The 27822-nt window shown below is 36.5% G+C and overlaps 1 protein-coding gene across 1 annotated transcript in view; it reads right to left on the minus strand.

The window, feature by feature from the left end:
• AFF2 (AF4/FMR2 family member 2) overlaps positions 1-27822 on the minus strand; it is a 587647-nt gene that overhangs the window by 147938 nt on the left and 411887 nt on the right. Inside the window, exon 9 of the mRNA XM_028523486.2 lies at positions 21599-21636. Coding sequence (XP_028379287.1) covers positions 21599-21636 — 38 coding nt within the window. The remainder of the gene's footprint in view (positions 1-21598; positions 21637-27822) is intronic.

Here is a 27822-nt window from a genome sequence, read left to right on the forward strand (position 1 = left end):
GTTCTAAAATTTATTGTGATTGATGCACAAATATGTGAATATACTAAAAGCCATTGAATTGTACACTTTAATCAGTTAATTGCATGTTATGTGAATTATATCTCAAAATAGTTATCTTTAAAAAAAACTATCATCTCAAAAACTCCACTTTATTTGTCTAAAATGAAGAGAGTTTTAAGAAAGGGGCAGATGTTATAGGGGCTGCTGCTCTAGACAAAATGGGTATTCATATTTATCTAATGCATTACTCCCATTTTCCAGTTCACTTTACCTGCTTACAATGAGGCTGTAGCTTCAAGATCTGCTCAGGACCACTGTCTAGTTAATTCAAAGTAGTAGTCCCATTGGCAGAGCCTTCCAGGTTGTGCTCTAGTGGTTCCATATACCAGTAGTAAGTTAGCTAAAGGAACATGTTTGTTTGTTTGTTTTTTGTTTTTTCTTTTTTGGTTCAGTGGGGTACCCTCAAATAAGAAGTACTTGGGTTAATCCACTGATGAGTTGCATCATTAATGCAACTCAGCTTTACTTATCCCAGTGGCTCAAAGTAGATTGTGATATTCCATAGGCAAAAGGGTTCTAGGCCAAATAAGTTTGGGAAATGGCAGTAAACTGTATTCTGCCTCTTAGATATGCAGGATTTACATTAGAATATTAAGGGATCAGAATTCAACTTAGAAGAAAATATTTTATCACCATATATTTTTGACAAATCTTCATCAAACACCCATACCCACACATGCATAACACCTATTAGCATCTTTGCAAATAATCTCCAATGTACCACACTGTGGGAAATGTTAACTTAGTTCATAAAATTGGCTAAAGAAAGAAAAAACACAACCTTGAATATTCCACTGTCTGTTATCTTGCTTTGAGGACTTGTAATTAAAAAAAATGAACATGGACACATAACACCCAAGTCCTTAAAATAGTATTTCCTAACCTTTCCATTTCTTGGTCCACATAGGAAAAGATGGAGTAGTAGTATGGTTTGCTGTGAAGATATTCCAGGGCTCCTGGGCCCTGCTACCCTGAAGGTTATTAAAGTCATAGATTATTAATCTATGCTACTGAAAATCTGTGGGGAAGTTCTGCTCTGGATAATCTATCACAAAACCACCCTAATTCAACTATTTTCATATTGGATAATTAGTAGACAAATTGTGTGATACTTCACTTATCTGGACATTGGATAATTTGTGCAGACACAATCATAATATATTTCACATTCTGGTCAGATTGATATAGTTTTGTTGAGGCAGTAGGAAGCAATTAGAGCAAAGGTGATTTAACACCATATTGACACATCCAGGAACAGAACTGGATACTCTGAGGAGTGAGACTGAGAATGAATCTAAGCACGTAGAACATTTTAATCTTTATTGAGATGTAATTGACATATAACATTATGTAAATTTAAGGTATAAAACATGAGGTTTTGATATACTATATTGCAAAATGATTACCACAAAAAAGATTAGTTAAAACATCCTTCACCTCATATAGTTACTATTCATGTATGTGTGTATAGTGAGAACTTTTAAGATTTCTCTTAGCAAATTTCAAGGATAAAATACAGCATTGTTATTTATAGTCAACATGCTGCACATTAGATACCCCAAACTGGAAGTTTATACCCTTTGACTACCTTCACCCATTTCCTACATACCCCTTCTGTAGCAACTGTCAGAAACTCTGTTTCTATGAGTTCACTGTTCTTAGATTCCTCATATAAGTGAGACTGTACAGTATTTGACTTTCTATGTCTGTCTTGTCTTACTTAGCATAATTACCTCAAGGTTCATCCATGTTCTTGCAAATGGCAGGATTTCCTTCTTTTTATGAAATATATACACATATATGTATAAATATACAAACATTTGTTATCCATTTATCTATTGACAGAAACTTAAGTTGTTTCCATGTCTTGGCTATTGTAAATAGTGCTGCAATGAACATGGGGGGTGCAAATTTCTCTTTGAGATAGTGATTTCACTCCCTTTGGATATATTACCAGAAGTGTAATTGATGGTTCATATGACAGTTTTATTTTTAATTTTTGAGGAAACTTCATACTGTTTTTTCATAGTGGCTCTACAGTTTACCAAGAGTAAACACCTAGAATTTTTGATTAACCAGATTTCCTGTGCAAATGGCACAATGGGGAACCACAGTGTTAATCTTGAATGGTCTTCTTGAATCATTGAAGAAAGGTTATATTATGCCTGTGATTGTTTCTTGTTAAAGGTATTCACTCTCTTCTAATTTCCTCAAATTTATTCATTCTACATGTGGTAGTTCCAGTAACCAAATTATTTGGATTAACCAGGTAAGTTGTTTCCCCAGGCCTGTCAAATATCAAAAGCAAAAATATAACATTTTTAAAATGCAGATTTATTGTTTTTATTATTTGTTTCATTATTTTTATTTGGGGGAATTACAGGTATATTTATAATTTTTGGAACAGTAAAATTATTTCAAAGATCAAATTTCAGAAAGATTCACAATATGACATCTTTTGAAAGATGAATCCAATTCAACATGAAGTTTCATTATGAAGAAACCATTACATGTGAAGACATTGGTTATTGAAAATAGAAATAAAGTGAGATGAAACTAACTCCAATGTGCTTAAGATTTGTTTCTTTGAATGTCACAAAGAACTCAGTATATCTAATCATCTTCATTATGCCCACTGGGAATTGAGTTTTGTTGATATTTCACAAGGTTGTTTCTTCATTGCTAGAAATTCAAGTATTGTATTAAGCTATACACCATTTAAATCAGTAGGTAAAAGCATTGTGTGACTGCTGCATCCTGGGAATTATTTTACTTTCCCTGTCTTGGTTAAAATAAATAACAATAATAATCTGGATATGAAATTCATAAAAGAAGGGCACCAACCAGTCATCAGAGACCAACATTTTAGCTTTTGTACTTGATATCTAAATTATTAAAAAACCTAGAAATAGACATTAGATACATTATGTCTGACCAAGTTTTCTTATGCTCTAATGAGTTGCCTAAGCAGATAGACTTTGAACAGGAACACAACAGGGGGATCACCTCTACCTTTCTCTCTCTCTCTCTCATTCTCTCTCTCTCTTCTCTCTCTCTTTTTACATTAGAAATTGTTTTATTATTTTAATTCGAGTCCTTTTTCATTTTAATGATTTAATCTTTTAAAATTTTATTTTATTGTTGTTCAAGTACAGTTACCAAATTATTTTGATTAACCAGAGTTTTCCAAACCAGATGCCTTTTCCCCTCACCAACCCCCCCCACCTCTCCCTTTTTCATTATAAGTTTTGCTTAAGAAGCTAGAAGGTTAAGTTGAACTATATGCTCTGATGATCATCCCCTCTGCTCTTTCCCCTCTTGTTCATAAACTTATCCTTTCTGGCAACCCCTCCAACTCTACCATCCTCATGAATAAAATCAGGTTTTTAGTACCTTCCCTCCAGCCTCCAGAATTAGTGTCACCCCAAGTTTACCAGAGCCCCCTGATAGGAGGCTTTTCTATCAATTTACTCCTTCCCTTCCTCCCTGCTAGAGACTCCATGTATTCTTTCTATAATATTCTGTTTCCATTTGTTAAAGTTTGGGAGTTGGGGTACATTTCTGAATTTGGGTTTCCTGGATACTTGTATTGTACTGTCCTGTCATAATAACTCTGGATTCTTTTTTATAATTAAAAAGTCAAAAAGCAGAAAATGATTGATGTCTGTGAAAGTACTGTGAGAATTTCACTATTTAGTATTACCATCTTCTTTCCTCTCACCCTACACTATACAATTCTGTCCTGTCATCCATCCAGGATCTTTGAGGTCCTAGATCATTATGTAAAGTAGTTTTATGATAAGTATTTGAAGTAAAAAACTATAGTGAACCATGCCCCTACACTTAAAATATTTAATGTGCATGCTAAAACTACAATATGACTACTGACCTGTTAGCCAGTAAGCCCCCCCAAACAATTCAAAGTAAATTTCTCTAATATATCTAGTTATTCTGCACTGTGTGAAGGATTGCTAATGAATGTGATGCCTGAATAATCAGAAAGACTCAGTATTATAACAGTGCTGGCCTGGATTATGTTCCACTGGCACCCAAAACCAGTTCATCCCATGCAAATTTTTTTTGAGTGTGTTCCTCATCCAGTGATGACTTTTTCAATAAAAATCAACATCAGTTATTTCAAGTACTGCATAAGAGCAATCCCTGAGAGTGCAGATCAAGGAATTCAATTCTAGGAAATGCTGTATGAGTCAAAACTAACCCTGTAGCAGTGTTATTTCCTGAAATGTGGTCTTTTTTGTTTCATTAATACATATCAATATAAAGTGAGAAATTTTAAAAAATCTCATCACTGATGAAGTTAAAATCTCATCACTGATGAGCTGATAACAGTCCAGACAAACAGATGCACAGAATGGTTCAGTCCCTTATTGTCACACCATTGATGTCACAGTGCTGTGGCACAGGTTACTCATGGGCATGCCCAGCTCCAATGTCTGCAGACTGGAGGACATGCAGGGATTACAGGCTAGAGAGCTAACAGAGCATATGCCTGACAGACACAACTATCTGTGACATGTTCTCTCCTCAGTTCTTTTAAAAGGCTGTGATCTTGCAGGAAGTAAAGTTAGTTTTGTCCAGTAAAATCTATGCTTGCTAAGCACATGAGAAGCATTGCCACAACTTACTACTAGCCCCCCCCCAAATTTAAGTAAACACAAAAGCCACCAGGAACATTGAAATGGCCAGCGTACACATCTATCTCAAGTGACAAAAGCTTTAGTGTTGAGGAATGCAGACAGAAGAGATAAACCCAGTACTTCAGAATGATTGGAGCTTATTTAAATGGCAACTAACAGGTTAATTTTTTAAGGTAGCTATTAAGGTATTTTATATCAGTTAAGGGAAAGAAGGGGAATGGGAGTCATTGTCAAGTACAATATAAAAGGTTTCAACTTCACTATTTTTAAAGTAATAAAGTAAAAAAAAAAAGTACTGATTTAAAAAAAAATCTCATCATTGAGATGTGACCAGAGGATTTGATTACTTATATATTCATGAAAATACCATGAAATAAAGGAAATCTTTCTTAGTTTTATACTCCACAGAGTTATTGTCTAAACCCTTGTGGCTGGAAATATCTGTGATTCTATATGTCAAACCTTGCTTAAGGATAAGGTCCTTTAGAGTTGCCCACTTTGGAGCCATAGAAATTCTGAAACTATGGGCAAAAGTGGATAGTTACCAAAGGCTTCTTCATGTGTGACAGTGAAGTATGGTGGGAAGGAGAAAGGGGAAATCAGGTGTTTCTCATATCCCCTGGCTCTGAAGAAGGCAACTGGGCATGTTTTGGCATTGGCTGTTGTGTGCCCCATCTTGCTAATTTCTGAGCATCAAGTTGGACTTTCAGAAATAGAAAATCCCATGTATTGTCAGCTGTTGAATTAATGACCTTTCTGTTTCCTTGTCCCACAGTGACAAAAGGGTGCCTCTGTCATTATTTAAAATGCCTAATGTCATCAAACATAACTGCCTATGTGTAACCCCTAGCCATAGAGAGGCTGACACCTTTCCTCCTGTGACCTCCCTTCAAAATCAAGAATGAGAATATATTCTGAGTAGGAAAGTGGATGTAGACCAGAGAGATCATTTGTGAGGCAAAATTATAGCTCTATAAAGACAGTAAAACTAAATTGAAAATGCCTTAGAGTTAAACCAATATGAAATATAGACTATTTTAAAAGAAATCTTGGATGCTTTCAAGGAAAAGTTAGTAATTCACTTAAAGGTTAATAAAGAGTTCAGTGATTATCCACAGGACAATGCAAAATCAGGCTTATTCTAAGACTAAACTTGGTCTCATATTAAACTAGGATGGTTGAACTTCAAAGTCATATCCATATATTCTTACATTCATTTACTCAACAAATATTGAGTTCCTGCTATATGTCTGGTACTTTTTCAGGCGTTAAGGTGACAACAGTGAGAAAAACAAAATTGACACTCATATAAACCTTACATCCTAGTGGGAGGTTACACCTTAAAACAAAGATAGATTATAGCTAAATAGATTGACCAATCCAGTAGACAGACAGATAGATGAATACAGTATGAGGATATTATTAAACATAAAAAAAAAATGTAGGGTAAAAGGGGATGGTGAGGGTATATGTTGGAGAGGTTGCCTTTTGGCACAGGGTGGGTGTCCAATGATATTGCTCTTCAGCAAAGCTTTTATAAAATTTATTTTCAGGGTATTCACTATCCACAAGAGAAAATCACTTTATTTTTTAAATAATACACACATTAATTGCATTGACTGACCACTTTTTCAATATTCCTGGCTCTGAGTCATGTTCTTGGACTAATTTTCAAAAGTTAAACCCACATTCATGGGTCTACCACCAGGATTCACTAAGGATCTACCACTACCACTAAGGATCACCAGAACCTTACACACGTGTGATGGAACTCTCAAACAGGATCTCCCAAAAGGCTTTGAAGCACAACAGTGTCACTGCAAAAGGACCTGGCTGTGCTTGGCTCTGTCATTGTCAGGCAGACCACATTTTGGGTGGATTTAAAAACATAGTATTTTCTAGTTGTATTATATATGTAACCACATGTTTCTGTAGTACTAAAAACAGCAGGGTCTTCTGTTACTTTTAAAGATCCTCCTCTAGCCCTGGCTGGCATAGCTCAGTGGATTGAGCATGGGCTGTGAACCAAAGTGTCGCAGGTTCAATTCCCAGTCAGGGCACATGCCTGGGTTGCAGGCCATGGCCCCCAGCAACCGCATGTTGGTGTTTCTCTCTCTCTTTCTCCCTCCCTTCCCTCTCTAAAAATAAATAAATAAAATCTTTAAAAACATCTTTAAAAAAAATCCTCCTCTACAATATAGTTTCAACCATATCAAATCCACTTTTGGAAATAGGTGGGGTTTAACTTATATATAAGTATATAGTTTATATATATATAATATACTTTTATATTACTTATATACTTATATATAATATATACATATATATAGTATATGAACAACCATTCATATCTTTAAAGCAAGTTTGCTAGTATGTATACTTTGCTTAGTAAACATATTATAATTTGGAGTGAGTTAAACTTTCATTTGCCCAATGTTGGTAGTAATACACATCTCCAGTGAGTGCGAGAGAGACAGATAAGGTGTGTGACTACATGTTGATGCTGTTATTATCAGATTTTTGGCACTGTTCATTGCAAGGTGTGATAATGCAGAGACAAATTAGTATGAATGAACTCCTTGGCTGCCCTGAGTTGCCCTTCTAGAAACTCACAAAGCTTCCATGGAAGTTCATAGTCATACACTCTGTAAAACTGGTAAAAATAAGCAAAAATCCATAAGAGTTATCAGAAATATTTTCCCCAGCTACATGGAACTCACTTGTAGAAATACAGTAGTGAGAGGAGAAGAGCAGTAAAAATATTAGGGGGTGGTATGAAGAGAAATTGACACTGAGAAAAAGATGTGAGAACTTCTAGGGTTATGGTAGGCTTTGTCTGCCCAACACCAGTGACAATTCTATCTTGGATTTAAATTGCCATGGAGCATTAGGATACATTAAGGTATAGAGTATATAAAGGCATTTACATGTAAAAACTGGGTTATAAAGACATGCAACCTAACCCCATGCTGTAAATTCTACAAATAGTAGTATTTTCCTGTGGAAGAATGATTTGCCACCCCCCTTTTTGAATGTTGGCTCTTTAGATAACTGCTGTTGGTTTAGGTAAAAGCTTTCATAAAGCAGAAACTTTTTGTTTCCTATTTCAGTCCCTAACCAAAATGAGATATTTTGATAGTTCTAAGTACCCCGAAACCCTAGTCAACTAAATACGAACTTATGACCCCAGATTCCTGACTTTGAAGATGTTCTGCGATTGATGGAGGACTGATTTACTATTGGGATCCCTGAGTATAGTTACCCTAGGGGCATGCATCAATTTCCTAGAAATAAAAATAGCCCTATTGTGCTTATGTTTGTAGCTAACAAAAACACACTCACAAAGCATTTTTATGTCTGTGAAATAAATTCAGAAAATGAAGTTAGAATAATACTGGGTTGATCAAAATGTCCATATGTTTTTTTTCTATAAAATAAAAGACACATTTTTCATTTTCACCAATAACTTTATAATGATTTAGCTATTCTGAGTGCATCGGCAATCTCTTGCTGATGTACTTTCTAGTGGGTAGAGGCCAAGGGTGTTGCTAAACATTTTCCAATGCATAAGACAGCCCACAGCAAAGAATTATTTGACTGAAATGTCAATAATAGCAAGAAACTTTGCAAACCACTTTTGACAAATTTGATCAGTCACAGTACCTTTTCCATATACTTTCCAAATCTTTTTTTGCATTTCAGTTTCATTTTTACTTTCTTGAAATAATAAAGCATAATATGTCAAAAATACTATGTACCTTATTCCATCTTCAGTGTTAAAATGGTGGCACAAAAATTCACCAATTTTTATGGTTTTTAATGCATATTGATATGACAGCTGTCACAATATAACTTAACAAAATTGTTTTGAATTAAGTTAAAGACAACTAATCACAACTACAGATATCATACAGGGCAAACTAAACAAACTTTTTTGCCAACTCAATAGTTTGTGTGTCATATCTAAAACACTATATTTTAGTGCAGCTTAGATGTTTGAATAATGCTTATGGAATCATATCAAAGTAAATTTTAAAAAATATTTTATTTATTTTATTTTAGAGAGAGGAGAAGGGAGAAATAAAGAGAGGGAGAGAAACACCATTATGTGGTTGCTTCTCATGTGCTCCCTACTGGGGAACCTGGCCTGCAACCCAGGCACATGCTCTGACTGGGAATCAAACCAGTGATACTTTGGTTTGCAGGCTGGTGCTCAATCCACTGAGCCACACCAGCCAGAGCTCAAAGTAAACTTTTTAAAAATGCAAGAAACAATCAAGGGTCAGCAAAGCCACAAGGGAACAACTGGGCACTTACAGAAGCCCTAAATGAGATGAGATTTACATCAAAGTCCACAGAGAAGGATTAGTCAGATATAATCAGAGAGGATTTGATATGTCTATCACTCTACAAACAATGAACAAAAAAGAAAAAGGACTCAAGAATATGGACAACAGTATGGTGATTGCAGGGGGTGCAGCATAAAGGGACTAAATGGTAATAGGAAAATATTTTTTTAAATAATTTTTTATTTTAAAAAGGGTAGCTTATAATCATTCCTTAACTCTAACCTTTAACTTTCTAGAACAAAATAATCTTTTTAGCATTTTTTTTAGTTTTGTCAAAATTACAGTCTTCTCCACTTACTGTCAAAAGCAGGGTCTGAATTCTTGGTAGTAGGATGCATTAGGTATCTTGGCATATACATACAACTGCTCTTTTCTGTCTTTTCTCTCCTGCCATTCAGAAACTTGGAATTTCTTTCTACTGTGAAAAATACCCCCTGTCCTTTGCTGCCTCTTCCTACCAGACATGGCCCACAACACTGCATCTGATTCTTTCACCCACAACACTGCATCTGATTCTTTCTCATTATGCCTTTTGCAAGTGCTGTTCTGGTCTTTCAATGGCTTTATCCCACCTGTTCATCAGGGGCCTCCTGATGATCTAGGGCTATCCCACTCCAGGTAAGTGCTTGCTCTTGTGTCTGTGCCTCATAGAATGCTTATGTGTGCTTCCATAGCAAATCTTGTCTATTATATTGCACTGCGATGATGTGTCTGTTTCCCTATTAGAGGGTGAGGATTTCTAGGGCAGAGACTTTACTTCACTGATCTCCCTATCAGATGAGACTAGCAAATAGTAGTCAATTCACATTTTTGAAAAGATCATATGTGCATGGCTTGCTGGAATTTCTAGTGAGTCAGCTATGTGATTCTGAGTTTGTAACAATTTTTTGAAAGATTGCTGAATGGCAATATTAAAATAAAATTCTAGGTGTGATTCTTACTAAAAACTGAGTTGACTTGTATGAATGGATTAAACAGAGTTGTTGATTATTGCCTGGGCAGCAATAAAAAGTAATTATTGAGGAGCACAGAGTTATAAAGTAATGTAATATTGGATAAGGAAGTATTTTTTGAATGTTGTCGCTCTTAAAAGTGTCCTAATTTCCTTTAAAATGGCTTAAGTCTACATTCACTGGCTTGTTTGAGGACCCTTTGCTTCACTAATAAAGGGGTGCTTCATATTTCCATTTCATCATCATTATTATTAGAGTGTTAATTCACCATCTAAAGAAAAAAGGTTCCCCAAAATCTTTTGGACATATGAGTGATGGTAAAACACCATGCTTAATTTTTTTTTTTAAATTATTGTTGTTTAGTTACATTTGTCCTACCTTTTCCCCATTGCTCACCCCATCTCACTAAAGTTTTGAAGAAACTCTTTGTTATAGACATGAAGTTAGCATAATCAAAATTGGTAGAATTGTTAAAGTGCCCGAAACCTTACTGATGCAAATTTTTGAAACATTTGATGACATATTCTAAGAAAACAAACTGTTACATGAAGTTCGATAATATGATTTCTAAAAGCAACAACAAATTTACAGGTGTTAAAAGTGAACATGTGTGTCTTATGAGTTGATAAGAATGAGACAGAGGGTCCAAAATGGAGAGCATTTCTGGAATAGTTGGGTCTTGAGCAGTGTATGTTCTGGATACTAGTTGTATCATCTGAGATTGCCTAGATACTGCAACTCCAATTAACCATGAAAAAGAGAGTGGCCAGAAATTTGTACAAGTTTCATTAGTTGTGAAGATGATTGCTAGAAAATTCTACATCTGATTATAGCTATCTGGGAAACATAAAAGGCACGATTTATTTTATGCAGCCATTCAGATAGAGGATTGCGCTTTTGCCTTTAGCAACCCTTAGAATGATGAGAGCTGAATAAAGATTGACTATACTTTTGTTGATGTAGGGGTCATACTGGTCTAGGTGCCTCACTGAAATGAGTGGGCCAGGCAGCTTGCCCAATGTTCTTCAGAGCCTTATGAGGGACTGTTGAATTCATGGTTCTCTTTCAGAGGGACCTACTCATGAATGCCCCTTACAATCATTGAGGATTGCTCTGTACCACATTCAAAATTCATAAAAATTGTTGAGATTGCTACTGGGAGGCAAGATGGTGGAGGAGTGAAGGGAAACCACAGTAATCTCCTCCCAGGACCATTGTGGAATTACAACAAAACTGTGAAGAAATCACCCAGAAGAAACAACTGAACAATAACAAGAGAGAATCCTTATAACCTCAGACAGACAGAAGAATCATCTTCAACACTAACTGACTCAAGAGGGCTGACTGGGTGCCCACAGGTGGCAGCACCAGAGGGATAATTGAGCAGCTGGTTGGATCCTCCTGAGAATTGTGGGGTCTAAACCCTAAATAGAGATCCCCAGCCTAGAGCATGAGAGCCCAAAAAGTACACAGGTAACCAGTGGCAAAAATCAGTAGGGTTGCTCACTACCTAGGCAGCTGGAGATACAAAGAGCCCTTTAAAGGGCTAATGCACAAATTTTCATTTGTAGCCACTTACCTGGGGCTCTGGCAAAGGTGGGGAAATTGTGGGCTAGAAATGCCAAAAGAGAGACTGGTGATGGAAGCTTTGGGGAGACAGCTCAGAAAATAGACACTGGGATACCAGTGCTGAGTAATTTCCAATATGGCAGTACCCACCTTGCTCAGAGAGACCACTCCTCTCCAAGCAGAAACAGCCTGAGGGGAAACAATAGACCCAACACCAGGAGGGATTCTGCCATGCCTGTTGGGGGCTTAACCCTGACTGCTGAGTGCAGAGTGACTCGATTAACAACTGAAGGAGACATCTACAGAGAGTAGATCACTGGTACTCTCAGAGCAGGCTGCCTAAGATCAGACGAGGTCAACATCTGACATCACCAGAGGCTGATCAAGAAAGAGAAAATAGTGGTAAATACTAGAATCTATGGAGACAAAATCCACTATGGTCTCCATGATTTGTGATATTTTCTTTCCTGCATAGCTTTTTAATATTCATTCTTGTCCAGTAAATTTGTGAATATTGAGTCGCTACATTTTATACTATAGTTTATTTCTCTCCTTTCTTATAATAGTCTCAATTTATTTACACCCTTATTAATACTGGTTCATTTGTGGTTGTTAGTAGAATTGCAGGAAGGGAGATATTTTTGCAGATGTGGGGTTCTTCCCAGAGCTTATTGGTTATATGTATAACTTTTCATCCCAAAGAAGCAAAATACACATTCTTTTCAAATGCACATGGAATATTTTCAAAGACAGACCACCAGACAGGACACAAGATGAGCCTCAACAAATTCAAGAAAACTGAAATCACATCAAGCATTTTCTCAGACCACAAGGGCCTGAAACTAGAAACCATCCTCAAGGAAATACCTCAAAAGCACTCAAATTCATGGAGCTTAAATAGCATGTTATTAAATAACAAATGGGTTAATAATGAGATCAAGGAAGAAATAAAACAATTTCTGGAAACCAAAGAAAGTTAACTCACAACAGTTCAAAACTTGTGGGACACAGTGAAGGCAGTTCCAAGAGGGAAGTTCATAGTGACACAGGCCTACCTACAAAAGACAAATACCATATGATCTCACCTATAAATGGAACTGAATCAACAACACAAACAAACAAGAAAAATATAACTTGAAACATTGAAATTAAGAAATGACAGTAACCAGAAGGGAAGTGGGAAGGGATAATGGGAGCAAATGGAGGAATTGTTTTCAATGAAGATATATAAAGGACACATGGACAAAGCCAAAGGGGGGTAGGGTTGAGGTTGTAATGTGGGGGTGGCTGGGGTTGGTGGGAGTGGTTGAGGGAAAATGAAGAAAACTGTACTTGAATAACAATAAAAAAGAAACATTTCAAATAACTGAACCCTACATCTACAAGTACTGGAAGGAAAATAACAAAAAAAGCCCAGAGCATGTAGAAGGAAGGAAGGAAATAACCAACATTAGAGAAAAATTAAATGATATAGAGATTATAAGAACAATTCTAAATATCAAGAAATTCAGAAATGTTTCTTTGAAAAGATAAACAAAATCAACAAACCTTTAAAGAGCCTTACTAAAAGAGAGAGGAGAAGAGAGAGAGAGAGAGAGCACCAAATAAACAAAATCAGAGATAAAAGAGGAGAGATTACAACTGATACTGTGGAAATACACAGGATTTTAAGAAATAACTATGAAGAACTCCATGACAATAAATTTGAAAAACTCAGTGAAGTGGACACATTTCTAGAAAAAAATATATTACAAAACTGAATCAAGAAGCACAAAGCCTGAACAGACAAATAACACCTGGTAAAATCGAAGTAGTAATCAAAGAAACTTCCAGCCCATGAAAGTCCTGGATGGGATGGTTTCACAGAATTTCACAGCACATTTAAGGAAGACCTAACCCCTATACTCTCAGATTATTCCAAAAATATCCAAGATGGAACACTCCCAAACTCTTTTTACAAAGCCAACATCATCCTAATTCCAAAACCACATAAAGACACAACAAAGAAAGAAAACTATAGGCCAATGTTGATGATGAACATAGATGCTGAAATTCTCAACAAATTACTGGCAAACTGAATCCAACAATACATTAAACATATCCTACAACATGATCAAGTGGGATTGATCCCAGGGATACAAGGATGGTACAACATTAGCAAATCAATAAACAAACTATATCACATAAATAAAAGGAAAGACAAGAATCACATGATCACATCAATAGATATGGAAAAAGCATTTGAAAAGGTACACCACCCATTTATAATAATGCTCAGCAAAGTAGGAATAGAGGGAGCATTCCTCAACATAATAAAGGCCATATAGGAGAAACCTACAGTCAACATCATACTCAATGGGCAAAAACTATAAGCTTTCTCACTAAGATCGTGAATAAGACAAGGATGTCCACTTTCACCACTACTATTTAACGTAGTATGGGAAGTCCTATCCACAGTCATTGGACAAGGAAAATAAATAAATCTCATCTAATTGGAAAGGAGGAGGTATAACTACCATTGTTTGCAGATGACATGATAAAGTACACAGAAAATCCTATGGACTCTATCCAAAAACTCATTGATCTAATAAATTAATTTGGTAAAACAGCAGGATACAAAGTTAATATTCAGAAATCAAAGGCATTTGGGACACCAATAATGAAATAAAAGAAATAGAAATCAGAAAAATATCCCATTTGCTATAGCAAAAAGAAAAATGAAATGCCTAGTAATAAACCTCACTGAAGAGGTAAAGACATATACTGAGAAAACTACAAAACACTGAAGAAAGAAATTAAGGAAGATACAAATAAATGGAAGCATATACAGTGTTCTTGGATTGGAAGAATTAATATGGAAATATCCATACTACCAAAAGCAATTTATACATTCAATACAATCTCTATTAAAATGCCAATTACATATTTCACAGACATACAGCAAACATGTCATAAATTTATATGGAGCCATAAACAACTCTGAATAACCACAGCAATTTTTAGAAAGAAGAATAAATCAAGAGGGGTCAAAATACCTGACATCAAACTACATTACGAGGCCATGGTTATATAAAAGGTCTGGTACTAGCATCAGAAAAGGCACATAGATCAATGGAACAGAATAAGAAGCCAGAAAGAAACCCAACCCTCTGTGGTCAATTAATACTCAACGAAGGTGGCAGAAGCTTAAAACAGAGTAAAAATAGCCTCTTCAACAAATGGTGTTGTCAGATCTGGACAGCTACATGTATTAAAAAAAAAAAAAAGGAACTTGACCACCAATTACACTGAACACAAAAATACACTCAAGATGGATAAAAGGCTTAAATATATGTCATGACACCACAAAAGTCCTAGAAGAGAACATAGGCAGGAAAATCTCAGATATTCCATGCAGCGATCCTTTCATCGATATGTCCTCTAGAGCAGGGGACATAAAGGAATGAATAAACAAATGGGACCTCATCAAAATAAACAGCTTCTGCATGGCTAAAGAGAACAGCATTCAAGTAAAAAGAGAACCAACTATATGGGAAAACATATTCGCCAACAATACCTCAGACAAGGGTTTGACCTGTCTTCTATATAAAGAACTCATATGACTCTACTCCAGGAAGAAAGACAACCCAATTAAAAAAATGGTAAAATACCTGAATAGACACTTCTCCAAGGAGGACATATAGAGGACACAGAGACATATGAGAAGATGCTTAGCATCACTAGTCATCAGAGAGATGCAAATTGAAACCACAATGAGATACCACTTCACACTGGTGAGAATAACCATCATAAACAAAGCAACAAACAAGTGCTGGCGAGGTTGTGGAGGAAAGGGAACCCTGGTACACTGTTGGGAACACAGACTGGTGAAGCCTCTGTGGAAAAAAGTGTGGAATTTCCTCAGAAAACTAAAAATGGAAGTGCTTTTGACCCAGCAATTCCACTCATGGGACTATACCCTAAAAACCCTGAAACACCAATTCAAAAGAACCTTGCACCCCAGTATTCATAGCAGCACTATTTACAATAGGCAAGTGCTGGAAGCAAGCTAAGTTTCCATCAGTAAATAAGTGGATGAAAAAATTATGTTACATTTACATGATGGAATATTACACAGCAAAAAGAAACATGGAGCTTCTACACTTTGTGATAGCTTGGATGGATATGATATGGGGAGCATTATGCTAAGTGAAATAAGCCAGACACTGAAAGACAAATACCACAAGATCTCACTTATAAGTAGAACCTCATCAACAAAACACACAGGCAAGCAAAACATAACCAGAGACATTGAAATTAAGAACTATCTGACAGTAACTGGAGGGGAGGTCGGAAGGTAATGGGGGGGGGAGGGGAAGGGTTGTAAGGAACAGGCATAAAGGGCACATGGAAAAAGCCAAAGGGTGGTAGGATTGAGAGTAGGTGTTGGGGATGGCTGTGGTGCGGTAAGTGGTGATCAGAAAGTGGAGACAACTGTCCTTGAACAAAAGTAAAAAATAAATTAAATGAAAAGCAAACTTTAATATCAAATATTCCTTAAAGTAAGCATAATTATAAAACAGGATTTTAAGCTTTATTTTTTCAGAGGTGTAAGAACCATATAAATAATCTATCTAGGTTCTGTAGAAAGGAAAGGACATGCCCAATTTTAGACTTCAAGCTAGTTTTGATTTAGGAGTAGATCATAGGTCTTATAGACTGTGTTTATGTTAAATAATTAGGAGACTAACTGATGATTCACAGTAATAAGTTAGAGCTTTTCAATGTTATTTTACTCTACTAAGCTAGTCTCTTTCACCTGGATAAGCTCCAAGGGTCCTTAAGCCACCATTTTCTCTGTACCTTGGCTTCAAACCCAAACTTTCACTGCCTGCCAACTCAGCACTAGTATCTCAGTCCAGCAGTTTTTAAAGTCCTAGCGCAAATGTATCATGTTCCTTCAACCATTCTCCAATAGTGTTAACTAGAAGCACTTTCTATACTTAGAGCTTCCTTCATACATTACCTGTCCTCCACTCAACAAATGTATCTCTATTTTGTATTCAGTTCTTTGAAAACCAATTATATCTCTCCAACTGGACTCTAAATTCCTCGAGGGTAAGAAATGTGCCATATATATTTTTTAATCCCCTTACCATCCATCACAGTTCTGGGAATGCTATAGATCCTCAATATATATTCAATGAGTGAATAGGTGAGTAATACACTAAATTCATGGTCAGGATAATTTTTGTGGCTATTTGTCTTTTTAAATAATGAAACCACTGTATCTATGAGATGGATTGGTTTTTAATAAAGCTATGATTTCCTAAGTAGAGTGGATTCTGATCCTTATTTATAAAAGACAGCTATAATGTTGTTAAATGTATAAGAAATAAATAATTTTATGCTTGACAACTGTGCACTCCGTCTCTCTTTTCCCTATTTCTTTTCTTAACAGATGTCAACCTCAGTTAGATTTAACTCAACTTATTAGTGCATGGATTTTAGCCAAAAGCAATTGACATTTGCAGAAGTGTACTATCACATATGTCTTAATAATACAAATGTGCTTTTTAAAAATGTATGTGATAAGTCACATATGGTAAAAGAAATCTGTACATCTCTTAGGCCTTCTTGTCACAATACAATCTTGGAGATAATTGCTGCAGAACGTGAATATACAAGTGCAATGCTCTCTGACACATTAAAGAGCTACAGTTTGAACATACTAAACAAACTTTGATACCAGTATCTTTTTCATAGTTGGAGCAATATGAGGGGGCCCCACAAAAGTAGAATTTATTTATAAAAATGTGTATTTATTCTTACATGTTTAAATTTCAGTCACCTTCGAAGTACTCTCTATTTGATGCAATATACCTATCCAGACATTTTTTTTTTTGCTCAAAACAGTTTTTGAATCAATTTTGATGCCTTTTAGTGCTTTTACCATTTTTTGTTTCACCTCTTCCACATTGGCAAAATGTTTCCCTTTGTGGACTTTTTTCATCTGAGGAAACAAAAAAAAAGTCACTTGAAGTGAGATCAGGTAAATAGGGAGGGTGGCACATGGGGGTCATAGGATTTTTGGTCAAAACTACAGAAGACTCAGCCCAGTGTGGGCAGATATGTTATCAAGAAATGGGCAAACATATTGAAAAAAAATCTTCAAAAAAATTCACCAAAGCCAAATTCAACCTCTCACAACAACGCCAGCTGGTACACTGACATAGATGGGTCCCTAGAACACTCACCTAGTGGGTAAAGACTGTATCATAAGATGCATTCCCTCCAGGAGATAATTCCTTTTTTAGGGTCCCCCCTCATACACTGGCATCTCTTGTCCTGACCACTGATCTTAAGAACATTCAATTTTGATTTTTACCCTAAGAGGTAATATTTAATGTTTCAGGGTAAAGTCATTAGTGTATTCAGGTACATTACATGCTTATATTCACTAAGCATAAATTTAATTTCTTCTTTATGTAAAGTGTAATTAATGTGTACCACGGTCTTCCTATGGTGATGAAAAAAGCCTTAAAATCCATGAAAGTGTTAAAAAGAAACTGAACAGTAGTTGAGAAATAGGGAGGGGAATGCCAACATTTAGATAGGAACATACAGAAACTAAATGGGTATTGTGAATCATTTACCATCACTCTAATTGAAAGCTTACTTAGCCTTAGATCTTGTGAAGTAACAGAAATTTTAGAAAGTGTATGTACATTTTGCAATATATCCTTATACATACAGCTTGAAGGACATAGTATACTCTAGTTATGTGTTCACTGGTTTATGAGGCCTCACTGCCTGGTCAATGGGTCTCATATCCAAAACATCTTTCAAAGAGTGATTTAAGGGTAGTCTCTACACTGAATGAGCATTAGGTGGTACATCAGCCTCAGAAAATCCAGAACACACGATATGGGCTCAGCAAATACCTACTCAATTTTTTTTAAAAGGACATAAAGAGAAGGGGTTGATAGTTTAACCTTCACAGTCATGGAAAAACTTACCTGACCTTTTTCTACCTGACCAGCTAAAGCAGGGGTCAGCAAACGTATCTGGTAAGAGGCCACATAGTAAACATTTTTGGCTTTGTAGTCCATATGATCTCTGTTGCAACAACTCAACTCTGCTACTGTAGCACAAAAGGAGCCACAGACAATGTGGAAATAAATGAATATAGCTGTGTGCCAATAAAACATTTTTTGTAGACACAAATTTGAACTTTCGACATGCCACAAAGTATCCTTCTTTGACTTCCCCTCCCCAACCATTTGCCAAACACTGGATGATGATATCCAATCTCACATATAATCACTTTCACCAAACTGTTCATACCTTAGTTGTAAATGACGTCTCCAGACCTCTACTTTTTCTGACAAGACTGTACAAATTTTCCATTGTATGCTCAAACAATTAAATGCTAATTGCATACACAATCAAGCTAGGTACTGATCAGAGGCAAAAAAAGCTAGAATGAACCAGAGCAATGTGTAAATATATTACATGTGGCATGAATCAAGAATAAAGGGCTGCACAACTTGGTCAGTTAGAACACATGGGCTCTTTTGATCTGACACTCCACTAGTGTAGAGCCACCAGTCTTACTAAACCTCCAAGCCAGGCTCCTGAAAGACTATTTTCTGGGATGTGTCCAATTTGCTTACTTGTTCATTCATACATGTGTTGAACCTTACTCTATTTGGGACCCCCATAATCTGTATGTAACTGAATTTTTCTGGCAGGTATCAGAAATGGAAAGAAGACTACTACACAAAAAATATTTTAAAACTCCACTTCTGGCCATGTAATTGAACCATGCTCTGAAATTCCTGTCCCTGAGTTGAGGTCTTGAAGAAGTCTCTCTACTTAAAGTGTCCTGATGGTTGTAGCTAGGCAAGTGAGTTAGATATTGTGAGCCCCACTGCAATAGGACACCAAATTCACACTGAGAACAGTATCTTGTTGAAACAGAAGACAATTCTAAGTATTTACTATATGACTATGATGTAGGTTGATTACTAAACAAATTTTCAAATATAAAATGTGAAAGTATAAAGCTCCATATTCTATTACTGTTTGGCTCTTCTAGTTTTCCTGTTTTCTCTTTACAATGTTCCATAAAGTGCTAGACATTACATAGATTCTGCACTGAATTAATAAAAGTGAATAAAACACTAATTTTCTGTAGGGTTGAATCCTCATAAGAAGCAGAGAGAAAACTGCTCCCACTTCCTTGCCATTAAAGTACAATCTAATGCAGCCCCACACACTGCCAATCTTAGGCACCCAAAAGCAGAGTTTGGGATTAATTTCCTATTGAGAGGGCTTGAACTTGCAGATGTTTGTCTCATCAAGGGCCTAGATTTACATTCCTCCAGCCCTTGATTCATCCCTTGTGAGCTGGAGAACACATATATTTACATATGGATGGACCAAAGGGAGGGGTGTAGTCGAATAAGAGAAAAGATCACTAATGTCCCACCCAGGGACTACAAATCTTGGCCCTGGCCTCATTAGCACCATACTCTGATCCACAAAGCTCACCAGCCAAAAGCTAACAGTAGATAAGCTTTCTGGGCATAGACACAGAAGAAATCAGGCTGCAGAGAAAATTTCATCCACAATGAAACAACCATAGACAAATGCAGCTCCTAAAAATACTCCCATAGGACAACTACAGCATAATACAGTTCCAGACAACATATATACACAGGCTACAGAAGCTTGACAGAGAATACTCTGTGGCCTAAGAAAAACTAAATTTGAAAACAAAATATACCAAACTTTTTGGGAAAAGAATTAGAATTTACATATAATGCTGTGCTGAACAGTAACCTGGTGACTTGGGAGAAGTTAATTCTTTTGCAAAAATGAGCAGCCTTCTTGTCATTGGAATTAGCTGATCCATTCTCCCAGAAACTATTAAAAATAAATGCACTCCCCATTTCTGCATTCGGTACCCATTATAATGGAAGTCAGGTGACATAAATTAACACATTGGTTCTAGAGATGTGACATTACAAGCCCTGTACTAACCCACCAAATACAGGAGATCTTCTCTAGGCCACATGGCTAGCACGATTCGTATGAAACATAACACTGAAATCATATGTCACAAACCTAAATGACAAGACAGACATCCTTCTTAATTTGAAAGTTTCTGTTCTAGAAGAGACAGCATGTCTAAGATGTACTATATTTAAAAGAGTGCTGTGTAGGTTGTTTATAATTTAAGGCTGTACTATAAAATTACTTGGAAATAGCTCTCTGTAAGCTATAAAAACCTTGTTTAAATGTATTTCACAAACTTTTCATTAAAAGAGTTACAAGACTAGGGTGCCAAATCTGCCTACGTGGCTGAAAATCACCTCGTACATTTGCAACCATTTATGCCTCTGTCATAGGTCCAAGGCTTCCATTAAAAATGTAATGTTTTTCAAGCAAAATATAACCAAAGACACTGAAATAGAGGACAGGCTGACGGTGACCGGAGGGGAGAGAAGAGGGAATTTAAGGGGACAGTGGGAAGGGTTCACAGGAACAAACTTAAAGGACACATGGTCATAAACTAAGGGGAGGGTGGTAATGGGAGGGAAGTGGGGAGGGTGGGAGGGGGGACTGGGTTGGGAGTAAAAAGGAGAAAACTGTATTTGAACAATGATTAAAATAAAAAAGAAAGGAAAAAAATGTAATGTTTTTAGCATGTGCAAAATCCACAAGACTGAAGTATTATGCTTTGAGTATGATTATAATAGCATTTGGCAGCTATTCATGGATGGCATATACTCATTTATGTAAACTAGGCACAATTTAGGGCACTTCAGCATCAGAGCTACTGAAAAACAATAAAAGCTGGCCCTGACTTACTGGAAAGATTTTTTCTTGTTTTGTTTTTGTTTTCAAATTGTCATGAATAGAGACTAGGTCAAAATTCAAGGTCTATTTTATGACCTTAATTTTTCACATACATAGAGTCCATTCAAATTAAAGTTTCCAACTAATAAAAAAAGTAACTTACTTCATAGGATTATTCTTAGGTTTTGCCTTTTCAACAGCCTGTAAACAGAAGAAAAAATGCAATGAGACAACATTAGTAGGCATAACCTTTTCAACTAGTTACCAAAACAATAAACACTATATAATGCTCTTTGGAAAGATAAGGAGTTAACTAAAGCAAGCTCCTGGAGATAAGTAGACCATAGGCACAGAAAGCAATTTTCCTTTCCTGAGGAACATGATTACCTGTCTAAGTACACCCTTCAGACACAGGTGATCATTGTCAGGGCTGTCTGGAAACTTCAGCACTTCTCATACAAGTGGACACTTACATCCACAAGTGGATCCCCCTCTCCTCACCTTTCACTTTAATCTCCCTTCCTGTGTGTGGGCCTACTTGTGTGGTTGTGATGGGAGGTGGAGGTAGGTGCAGAGAGAATGGTCATGGATATATCTTGGATTTTAAAATCTGTGGTAAATAGCCATTTACCATGCACTACAACTGATACCTGGCCACATTTGCATCGTGATAGAAAAGCTAAAGTATCCATTTCTAAAATCATTTTTATTAGCAGACATCAGAAAAGGGCAAAGGATGACTGAATGTTTAGGTTAATGCCCTCCTGTGGAACCTTTAAGTAAACATACACCAAATCATCAAAATGAGGAAATCTCTGATCCTCTCAGCCTGTATCACTTTAGACATGGAGTCTGATTCCAGTTTTTTGCTGAACCCATTGATCTGCGTACTGTCCATTTATCATTCATGAAAAGAGCTAGCGATCTTCAGAGTATATTAGAAGAAACAGAATGAAAGTTCTGGCCAAGATGGAGGCATAGTTAGAAACCTTTTGCTTCCTCACACAACTAAAAGGAGGATAACAACGAATCTAAAAATAATAATCAACTAGAAGTGCCAGAAAATCAAACTGCATGGAACTCTGACAACCAAGGAATTAAAGAAACAGTCAACCAGACCTGTAGGAGGGAGATGGGCAGATGAGTGGACAAAGATAATCTGGGGCATAGCAGTGGACTGTGTGGGTGGGGCTGCTGAATGAGACTCAGAGCTGACTGTGGACTACAGCAGGGGTTGCCATGTTGAAAGAAATTCCCAGTCTCACATGACAGTTGGTTGAAAAGTGGGGCTAGAGCCCAGCAGAGAGCAGAGAGCTGCTCTCTGACCCCTCCTCCACAGACAGTGCCACAGTGCAACCAGGGGAGTTTCCCTGCTCTGGTGAATACCTAAGGCCCCACTCCCTTACAACTTAACAGGTGCACTGAGACAAAGAAATATGGCCCAAATGAAAGAACAGAACAAAAGTTCAGAGAAAAAAGCTAAGCAATGAGGAGATAGCCAACCTATTTGATGTGGAATTCAAAACATTGGTAATCAGGATGCTCACTGAACTGATTGAGCTTGGTTGCAAAATGAAAGAAAAAATGAAGACTACATAAAGTGAAATAAAGCAAAATATTCAGGGAGCCAACAGTGACAGGAAGGAAACCAGGACTCAGAGCAATGATTTGGAACAAAAGGAAGGTATAAACATCTGACTGGAACAGAATGAAGAAATAAGAATTCAAAAAAATGAAGAGAGCCTTAGAAACCTCCAGGACAACTTTAAATGTTCTAATATCCAAATCATAGGGGTGCCAGAAAGAGAAGAACAATAGCAAGAAAGTGAAAGTTTATTTTCACAAATAATGAAGGAAAACTTTTCCAATCTGGCAAAGGAAATAGACTTCCAGGAAGTCCAGGAAGCTGAGAGAGTCCCAAAGAAGTTGGACACAAAGAGGAACACACCAAGGCACATCATCATTAAGTTACCCAAGATTAAAGATAAAGAGAGAATCTTAAAAGCAGCAAGAGGAAAAGAGAGAGTTACCTACAAAGGAGTGCCCATAAGGCTATCAGCTGAGTTCTTCAAACGAACTTTGCAGGGAAGAAGGGGCTAGAAAGAAATATTTGAAGTCATGAAAAGCAACGACCTACATACAAGATTGCTCTATCCAGCAAAGCTTTCATTTAAAATGGAAGGGCAGATAAAGTGCTTCCCAGATAATGTCAAGTTAAAGGAGTTCATCATCACCAAGCTCTTATTATATTAAATGTTAAAGGGTCTTATGTAAGAAATTGAAGAAGATCAAAAACTATGTACAGCAAAATGCCAACAAAGTCACAACTATCAACAGAGACTAAAAACAACAGCAAAAACAAATATGAAGCAAACAACTAGAACAGGTACAGTATCAGAGAAATGGACATCACACCCAGGGTTTTCAGTGTGATGGGGGAGGAGAAGAATGGCAGGGAAAGGTACAGAAATAAGAAGCATAATTGGTTTGGGGAGAAGTTAAGAATGGTATAGGAACCCAGAAGTCAAAGAACCTATATGTACAACCCATGAACATGAACTAAGGGGGGGATGTTGGAGGGTTGGGGGATACAGGGCTGGGGGGGGAATTGGGAAAACTGTAATAGCATAATCAATAAAATGTACTTTTAAAAAAGAAGAAACTACTCAGATCATCTGTCAAAACCCCTTTTATTTCTGTTTCCCTATCCACAGGGAAGGCATCTCCTTCAATTCTGGAATTAAAATGTTGCTAAGCAACACAGCTAGGGGTGCTGATGGCAGAATGGCTACAGCCTATCAAACTGTTTAAGCACCTGGAGGTTTTAGTGATTTTTTCATATTTGTGTAGCATAATTATGTAATCAAAACCAAACTTGTACTCTGCTAAACTTTTTCAGGCTATAGAAATGACATTTAATGTAAGGAGCATTGAAGCAGTGGTTTGACAACCTCACGATTCTTCAGATACTTTAAAAAGTATCCATTTAGGGACCTCTTTATCTATGAATATTTGAGGTGAATGAAGGTTAAGAGACAAAGGGCATACTGCTGTGAAACAGAAAGCAAAGACAACTGGTTGTAACAGAAACAATTTAAAATTTAACATGGGGCTTGACATTCTAGGTGGCAAGTGCATAAACATGATGAATCCTTCAATGAATAACAATAACTCAAAGTACTTTGAAGTATTTTTTAAATAAAACTCTTTCTAAATTTAGACATTACTGTTGGAAATCCAAGCCCTGCTCTAATAAGTCGGGTTCTGTTGTTAAATAACTGTTAATATTTGGGCCTTTTTTTTTTTTTTTGCTTGGTAGACAAAAATCATTTTCTCACCATCTGTGCCTGAGCTTGAAATTTGGCAAGTGGTAGAATACTGAGAAAAATAGAGTGAAGTAACAGATAAAAATGATAACACAAAATATATGTGCCTTGTTGGCCCAAGTCATATCTCACATGTATTTAGGATATCAATACTAGTATCTTTAGGAGACATTAGTATTAATATTTTAAATCCTAATGCCCTGAATATATTACTATTAATATCCTAAAATCCTAAATATATTAGTATTAGTATCTTAAATATATTAGTATTGATATCCTAAATGTTCCTGTAAAGAATGCTGAAATGAAGAGGCTGATGCTGATGAGAAGTGAGAGCTGGACATTGACCTTTACACAGAGACACATATCTACCTTTTCTACCAACTTTTCACCACAATCCTGGCTGATTTGGAGTAGGGTATGATAGTGGGTTGAAGACATGTTTAAAAAAATTACATTAGTCCACTTTTGCAAATCCCTTAAAATCCAACCAAGTCTGTTCTTTTTTTAACTTTAACTGTTGCTCAAGTGCAGTTGTCTTCATTTTACACCCACCAGCAGAAAGAAAGGAAGAGCTCCTACCCTTTGCAACAGCATGGATTAAACTGGAGTGTATTATGCTAAGTGAAATAAGCCAAGTGAATTCTTGAAGACTTAGGTAACATAAAGTAATGGGTGTGGCGTCCATGTGGTTCTCTTTTAAAGCATACTGGATGCTATAGCATGAGCATACAGAAGAAGGGGGTGGGAAAAAGCTAAGTGACATTGTTTAACCTCACTTTGATACAATGACATGTTTTTTGAAAAATGTCCTCTCTTGTCTATGCTTCAAGACTGTCGAGTAGACCTAGTTATTTTCCTCTGATCAGGAGGCACATAACCATGTTGAAGGCCAGTTTCTTTGAAACATATGTCTTTATACAGCAATTGGGCAAAAATACTTTCATTGAAATTACCTTTTCTGGGTTGTTTTGCTATTGACTGAAAATGTATATGCTAAGAGGTTCTCTTTTCTTTAGAAATTAACTTAAAATCACCTCAAAGTCTCAACAGCTTTAGTTTAACCTTAGTTTCAGTCAGATGTGCTCATGTCATCTCTGTGTGTGCCCATTACATTTAATCTTTAAACTAAAGGGTCACAGGGAGTGTTCACCCAACATGAGACAGAGCTCACAATTTCTGTTCTTCACTTTTATTGTAAATTGAGTTTGTTTTAAGCACTCAATTAAAAATTATTAAATAAAGAGAATTTGAAGGAAGGTAAAGTAAATAATTCATTTGAAAAAATATATGTATCTTTAGGGTATAAGAATTAATCTACAAAATTTCCATGGAATTTTCTCCTTGTATATTGTAACATGGAAAGATAATTCCAACTTCCACATATGTGTGCCAGAATGTCAGATACTCTACAAAAGAAAGGAAATTAAAATGAAATGATATAGTATAATTCACCAAGCATTAAGAGGGTTCCATATTGGCATTAAAGTTAATTTTCAGTTTAAAAACATGCATTAAAGTTATTTAAACTGATTAGAAAATAGAGGCTAAATAGTTAACATTTACTCTGCTTTAATTTTTAATGTCTATATACTTTTTAAAACCTGTATCCTACTTGTTTTTCCATGTTTCCCTAATGTGATACTTATCTTGCCATTAAGAAAGCAGTAGTATAAAATGATAAACTTATTTGAAATATTAAAAATATACTCCAATATGGCATGATGAGAGGTAATGGGCTAGAAATCCAAAGCCTGGGTTCTACTCCTCACTTTTTCACTTGCCATCATCATGACATTAGCGAGGTGGTGATCATGTCAAAACATAATCATTCCTGCCCTGTCCACGTCAAGGTTGGTTGTGAATAGGGAACACACACGGAAATGCTCTAGAAGCCATAACATGCTACACAAATGCAGTATATCTTGATTTTTACTTTTTTCCACACAGGTGTTGGTGCATTAATTTTTATGGCCATAGAATATTTAGCAACAAGTTTGCAGTATCAAACCTACGCAGTTATTCCAATGAGGATTTCAGGAAGCACTCTATTCTTCTCTCCGAATTATGAATAGTTCTGGAATGAACAGAATACTTTTGTCTGGAAAGTTCTACTTGATGAAGATTTTGATGTGTTTAGATACTGACGTGTCTGGTCCAACCAGAGAGACAGCCCTACTTTCCCACAGACCTCTGCCTTGAACCTTCTTAAAGGTTGGTGTTGGTAGTAGAGAGGCTAGAGAGCCTGAGGTTCTTTGAGGGCACTAGTAAATGTGCACACACTGAAATATCTCTCCTCTTCCTCTTTATCTCTGCCTCTCTCTCTCTCTATCTACACACACACACACACACACACACACACCCTAGGAAACATCTCTATTTTGCAGGTGGCTCTTTCATGAGAAGTCTCTCCATTTATATTCCACTTCATCAGAGGTTCTCTGCATCTTCACTAACATTTGACCTTGTATAGGGGAAGTCCTAAGGATGCTACCCTATGTGTGTTTCCTCCATTACATGGCATCTTAAGAAAATATACGCCCAGCTAGAAGGCATTTCTCTCATTCCAAGCAGTGTTTATGAGCTTATTCTTCTTTCATTACCAGCTTTATTTGTCATATTCATACTATCCTGCTAAGCAGCAAATTTATTTCCTCAGGAAGGATAATCAGGCTAAAGACATGCTCGTATTTGCTCACTCATTAAATCTATCTTCCTCAAAAAACAAAGATTTTACCTTTCTGTTATAGAGAGAACTTTTTTTAAAGATTTTTTTAAAAAATATTTATTTTTAGAGAGGATAGGGAAGGAGATAGGGAGAGAGAGAAACATCAATGTGCAGTTGCTGGGGCTGTGGCCTGCAACCCAGGCATGTACCCTGACTGGAATTGAACCTGCGACACTTTGGTTCGCAGCCTGCGCTCAATCCACTGACCTATGCCAGCCAGGGCTGAGAGAACGTTTTCACTGTACTGATGGTGATGTGACTTGGGGACCATACTGAATTATGTAAACCATAAAATTTAGAGTTATGAAAAATAAATAGAAAGAAGGAAAGAAA

Source organism: Phyllostomus discolor, chromosome X (assembly GCF_004126475.2).
Source record: "Phyllostomus discolor isolate MPI-MPIP mPhyDis1 chromosome X, mPhyDis1.pri.v3, whole genome shotgun sequence".
Classification (NCBI taxonomy): Eukaryota; Metazoa; Chordata; class Mammalia; order Chiroptera; family Phyllostomidae; genus Phyllostomus; species Phyllostomus discolor.